General features: G+C 41.0%; 1 protein-coding gene across 1 annotated transcript; it reads left to right on the forward strand.

Annotated features, from left to right (window-relative positions):
* The first annotated feature begins 4,959 nt into the window (after positions 1 to 4,959).
* On the forward strand, positions 4,960 to 6,381 carry LOC144695374 (muscarinic acetylcholine receptor M2-like). The gene has a single exon (XM_078566271.1). It carries the CDS (start codon positions 4,960 to 4,962, stop codon positions 6,379 to 6,381), a length of 1,422 nt encoding a protein of 473 aa, XP_078422397.1.
* The last annotated feature ends 366 nt before the right edge of the window (positions 6,382 to 6,747 follow it).

Here is a 6,747-nt window from a genome sequence, read left to right on the forward strand (position 1 = left end):
TTTCCAACTACTCCTTCTCTTCCCTGACTACCTACTTTCCTTTCACATTCCCACTTTCTATCCTTCTCTGATTTAAAAGGGTGAATAAAGCAAGGTTTAGATCTATTAACTAACTCATAATCATCAGCTATCTCTGCTACTTGTCTTAACATTTGAACCCTCTGTTCCCCCACAGGAGTTCTCACTACCGAAGCAATTGAATCTTTAAATTCTTGCAAAAGAATTACTCCTCTAAGAGCAGCAGATTTTGTCTCCATTTTTAATTCCCACATTCACTGGTCAAAACTACTTTGTTTTACTCACTCAAACTCCATATAGGTTTGCCCAGGCTGTTTCCTTATATTCATAATTTTTTGCCTATATGCCTCAGGAACCAATCCAAATGAATTCAAAATAAAAGCAAAATACGATAGATGCTGGAAATCGGAAACAAAAACAGAAAATGCTCAAAAAACTCTGCAGGTCTGACATCATCTGTGGAGCGAGAAACAGAGTTAACATCGCTGTCCGTATGACTTCTTCAGAGCTAAACAGAAGTAGAAACGTGATTAAATGTATACTGTTTAAGCTGGGCGGGGGGGTGGGGGGGGGGATGTTGCGGTGGAGTAGGTGAAGCTGGATAGAAGGCCAGCGATAGGTGGGCGGAGGGGTCGAAGGAGAGATTGACAAAGATGTCATGGACAAAAAGACAATGGGAGTGTTAATGGTAGTGGTAAGGGCTAAAGAAGATGCTGATAGTGGCATAAAAGTAAGAGAGCAGAATATGTTAAAACCAGAACAAGGGTCAGCACTCTGTGAAAAAACAACATGGAACAAGTAACAGGTGATCCTTTTGGGGGTGAGTTGGTGAAAGGGGCGGTGGTTTGGGGAAAAGATGGAAAAAGAGATAAAAGGGGCATAAAATCAATAAATTAATACAACTAAAAATGAAAATAAGTGGATAAAAATAAAAAAATAAATTTTAAAAAAGGGATTAAAAAAGTGGTGAAGATAATGGAGAGAGTTCATGCTCTGAAGTAGTTGGACTCAATATTAAGTCTGGAAAGCTGTAAAGTGCCTAATTGGAAACTGAGCTCCAGTGTGCATTGGACTTCACTGGAACATTGCAGCAGACCAAGGTCGGACATGTGGGCATGAGAGCTGGAGGGTCTGATGAAATGGCAAGCGACATTTTGAACTCAAAATAGCCTTTTTTGCTGCAACATAATCCACCAACACTTCTTCTGATGGTGAAGCATAAACTTCAAATGCTGTGCTATCACTTTAACTATGTTTGCTTTATTTTCCCTTACAGGTAAACTAAACTTCAACTTATCCACCAATTCTGTTAACTTACCCTTTGGTACTTTTTGTAACCCACCAGAATTATATATCATACTTCCAAAAAGGTTTCAGTAATGGATACAGACATTTTTTGCAGTGTCAACACTTTAAAATCCTCATACCAACTCCTGAATTCAATGTGCTTCTCGACCTTGTAACCTTAAGATTCACCAACTCCAAACCAATCAAGGAATTTCAAATATGTCGCAAATGACCCCCAATTTTTTATAACATGGCAGATGATGAGTGCCTGGTGGACCAAATGCTCAAGTTAAATTGGTCGCACCATCACAGCAGTTTTTCCATTTGTATTTGTTACGAGAAGATGTGTGCACTGAATTCAGAAGTAATGAGTCCACCAAGACCTTTAGAGGTTTTAAAAGTTAAATTAGAATACTGATGAACAAAATAAAAGATTTCAACCACACACATTAAACTAAATTTACTTACTGCTCACACAATTCCTAAAATTCCTAATTAACCTGACTCCCAGTTACACACACCCTTTAAGGCAACAGTCCAAAATAGATTTTCGGTTTAAAACAAAGCTAGCAAGTTAACACAGGAATCAACTGACTGTGGAATTCCAAATGGCTTTCCCCAACTTCATTTGCTTTACATAGCAGACTTATGCACCAATATCTGGAGGCTTCTTGAAGACTTTTGCACACACTCTCATTTGATATTACATGGCCCTCTCCTCACATGGCCTTTATTTCTTCTTTATATATGTTTCTGCCTCTTCAATATGTAAATTCTATTGTTCCATATGCCTTTGAATCTGTATCATCCTCACAATAGAAAAACGTACATGTTGCCAATATAACCTTTGAGAGGTACAAACACATTCCTTAGCCTTGCTTATCTGGCTAGTTATAAACAGACTAAAATCCCTTTGGAATACAAATGATCGCTTCATTTATCTAAAACATGCAAATTAATTTCACACCTTACATGCTAAGCCAGTATCTATATTTACTCATGAGTATTTCAAGCACATTACTATACCTAACCTCTTTTGACAATTTCAAGCTTGCAGTCCACTTGACTCCAACTGTAATTAAATCACACAGCCAGGAACAACTATACATACACCGATAAACCTACTTTGGAACAAAACAGAAAAATATTGTAAAAATTATTATACTTCCGTAACCAACAATTTGGAAAATTGCCCAGTTATGTCCTGTGCACAAAAAGCAGGACAAATCCAACCCAGATAATTACCCCCCATCAGTCTCCTCTTGATCATCAGTAAAGGGTCCTCAACAGTGCTACAAAGCAGCACGCGCTTAGCAATAAATTGCTCACGGACACTCAGTTTGGGTTCCACCAGGGTCACTCAGCTTCTGACCTCATTAAAAGTTTGGTTGAAATATGGACAAAAGAGCTGAAAATGGGTGGAGTGAGGTTGACTGCCCTTGACATAAAGGCCGTATTTGACCCAGTAGGGCATCTAGGAGACCTAGCAAAACTGGAATCAATGGGAATCAGGGGGGAAACTCTCTGCTAGTTGGAGTCATAACCTGTACAAAAGAAGATGGTTGTGGTTATTTTAGGTCAGCTATCTCAGCTCCAGGACTTCACTGCAGGAGTTCCTTAGGATAGTGTCCTCAGCCCAACCATGTTAAAATGATGCATCAATGACCTTCTGTCCATCATAAGGTCAGAATTGGAATGTTCGCTGATGATTGCACAATGCTCAGCACCATTTGCTACCCCTCAGATACTGACGCAGTCCATGTCCAAATGCAGCAAGACCTGGACAATGCCCAGCCTTGGGTTGACAAGTAGCGAGTAACATTCGGGCCACACAAGTGCGAGGCAATGATCATAACCAACAAGAGAGAATCTCACCATCGCCCCTTGACATTCAATGGTGTTACCATCACTGAGACATCCACTATCAACATCCTGGGGTTTACCATTGACCAGAAACTGAATTGGACTAGCCATGTAAATACTGTGGCTACAAGAACAGGTTGGATGCTGGGAATTCTGTGGTGAGTAACTCACTTGTTAACTCCCCAAAGCCTGTCCACCATCTACAAGGCACAAGAAAGGAGTGTAATGGAATATTGTCCACTTGTAGGGATGAGTATGCCCAATGGCATTCAGGAAGCCTGACATCATCTAGGAAAAAGCAGGCAGATTGAACAGCACAACATCCATCACCTTAAACATCCACTGCCTCCACCCACCAATGCACAGCGGCAGCAGTGAAGAAGGTCTTTAGATTCTAGGGCTGGAATGTGTGAAGTGTCTTCACTGCTCCCTTCCACACCCCCCATCCCAAACCTATCAGCTCTCAGCGTTCGGTTTGGTTTACTCTGCAGAGGTAAATGCTAACAAATCCCTTCACTTTGAATTTAAATTTTACAGATGGAAATTAAATCATTGAGAGTTACCATGGTACTTTTTTTTAATACTGAGGCAATGTGTCATTCTACAAGTATAAAATGAATCTCTCAGGGCTGGTAATGCTATTTAGTATTAATCCTAAACTAGCTAGGCAGGTAGAAACCCTGTTATCCCTCATTCACAAGGTGCTGATATTCCAAGGGTTTTTCCCATCAGGCAATTAGGGATGGGCAATAAATGCAGCCCAGCCAGCAATGTCCCATTCCATGAATGAACAATAAAAAACGAATGTTGAAGAATTTTGTGTAACACATCGTATCACCGTCTATGTTCTGGAAACCTCTCACCAAAAGGCCATGGAAGGTGGATGGATTGAAATTTTCCTGGTTGAGATCAATGTATTTGTGTGAGGTAAGGGTATCAAAGACTATGGATCAAAAGGAGGAAAATGCAGTGGAGGTACAGATCAGCCATGATCTAATTGAATGGTGAAGTAAACCTGAGAGGCTGAATGGCTGACTTCTGATCCTGTGCTTGTCAGATCAGTCAGAAAATGGTGCCTATAACAGGGAATGTGAGAGGAGCAGAGAGAAGGGAGGAAACATGACAGCTACTGGAACTAATGTATTGAACCTTTAAAATTATCCAATAAATAATGATTTAAGGACAATTGTATTGGTTAGATTAAGCGCAACAAAATCAAAACGAAAACTGATAGTGTATAATGTTGAGACTGAGGTGACTGCCTTGACCTTGGAAGCCTCGGCCTTGAGATCAATTAATGGGAATAATGAAGATTTGGGGTAGGAGTGGGCAAGCGAAAGGGGAGTGGCCGATATGTCAACTCTTTCTCTCTACACAGATGCTGTCAGACCTGCTGAGTCTCGAAACGTCAACTCTGTTTTTCTTTCCACAGATGTTGTCAGATCTCCTGAGCTTTTCCAGCATTTTCTGTTTTTGTTTCAGATTTCCAGCATCCGCAGTATTTTGCTTTTATCATCTTCATGCAGTTTGACACAAGGGTAATTAACTATTAACTCAGAATTATTTGTACAGTAAGTGGCCTTTGAAATCATTCCTCATGAAAACCATGACTTACTGGCAAAGATTTTCAAGTCCATCAGAGCAGATAACTTTGTATGTCCTTGTAGAACTTTACTATAGCGACTAGTTGCCTTCTAACCACAACACATCTGAAATCTCTTTCCCAATCATTTCCCTTTTCTTTTCTCCACTTAGGCCTCACCTGTGCTAACTGCACATCAGGGGGGATTGATGGCAAACTCAACAGAGCCTAATGAATCTCTCAGCAACCTAACAAGCCTGTTTGACGCTAAAAGAGGGAGCTCTTACAAAACAATCAAAGTCGTGTTCATTGTAATTGTGACAGGATCTTTAAGTTTGGTGACCATAATTGGAAACCTCCTGGTTATTGTTTCCATCAAAGTAAACAGACATTTACAAACTATCAACAACTACTTTATTTTCAGCTTGGCCTGTGCTGATTTGATTATTGGCGCATTCTCTATGAATCTATGCACCATTTATATTGTAATTGGATACTGGCCAATGGGCCCAGTTGTTTGTGATTTATGGCTTGCTCTAGGTTATGTTGTCAGTAATGCCTCTGCCATGAACCTCCTGATCATTAGCGTTGACCGCTACTTCTGTGTAACAAAACCCCTCAGCTACCCCGTGAAGAGAACAGCGAAGGTGGCAGGGATGATGATCGCAGCTGTTTGGGTGATGTCGTTTATCCTGTGGGCTCCTGCCATTCTGTCCTGGCAGTTCATCGTAGGGGAGCGGACAGTTAGTGAGGGTGAGTGTTACGTGCAATTCTTCTCAAATCCAGCTGTCACTTTTGGCACTGCTATAGTTACCTTCTATCTCTTAGTTATTGTCATGGTGATTTTGTCTGTGCAAATATCTCGTGCCAGCAAGAGTCGAGTAAAGGGGGTAAAAATAGAGCCTCAATCAAGCAAGGGGGCCATTTCACCCTCGTTAGTGAAGGACAACAGAATGGACCCGAATAACAACAACATTCCAAATGCCCCTGATGGTTTACCACATGTCAAAATGGAAAATGTCAAAATAACTGGTGAAATAATCATTGATGGATGTGGCCAAGGAGAGGAGAAGGAACTCTCCAATGAGTCAACTTCCCCCAGTGTGGTTCCATCAAACCAGAATGAGGAAGGAATGATAGAAGAGAGCACAAACGTCTCTACCACACAAAACTGTTTCAGGGTGGCCAACTCCAAGCTCTCGTGTTTAAAGATAATTAGCAAATCTCATAAAAGTGACGACTGTGGCACCATGACAGGAATAGTGCCAGGTGTAAGCAACAAGAACGAGAATGCCAGAGAGATCAGGGCAGACAATAAGATCATTACAATGATCAATACCCCTGCTAAGAAGAGGAAGGGAGCTATATCCCGAGAGAAGAAGGTGACTAGGACCATCCTGGCTATTGTCCTGGCATTTATCATCACGTTTACCCCATACAATATCATGGTGCTCATTGACACCGTTTGCTCAGCCTGCGTCCCCAGCACAGTCTGGACTATTGGATACTGGCTCTGTTACATGAACAGTACTGTCAACCCAGCCTGCTACGCACTGTGTAATAATACCTTCAAGAAAACCTTCAAGCGTCTTCTCCTGTGTCAGCACAAGAACATTCGTGCAACAAGATAAAAACAACTACAAGCACACAATTATGAACTCTATATGTATACTTACGATAGTTACTTTCATAATGTACAGATAACAAATATGTGTAACTAATATGTTCATTGTGTCAGATCATGGATCAAGTAGACGCAGCCGGGCTGTTGGGGGAAAAGGGGTAGTATCGCTGGACTTATCGCAGAGACACAATTAAAACTCTGGGGACGTGTGTTCAGATGCCACCCTGGCATATGTGGAATTCAAATTCAGGTAATAAAACTTTGGAATATAAAGCTAGTCTCAGTGTCACAAAACATTATTATTGTAGGTTTATGGATGTGAGTGCAGATGGTTCTGCCTGTGTGACTGATGTAATTAGGCTAGAGATACTTA

Source organism: Cetorhinus maximus, chromosome 21, assembly GCF_964194155.1.
Source record: "Cetorhinus maximus chromosome 21, sCetMax3.hap1.1, whole genome shotgun sequence".
Taxonomy (NCBI): Eukaryota; Metazoa; Chordata; class Chondrichthyes; order Lamniformes; family Cetorhinidae; genus Cetorhinus; species Cetorhinus maximus.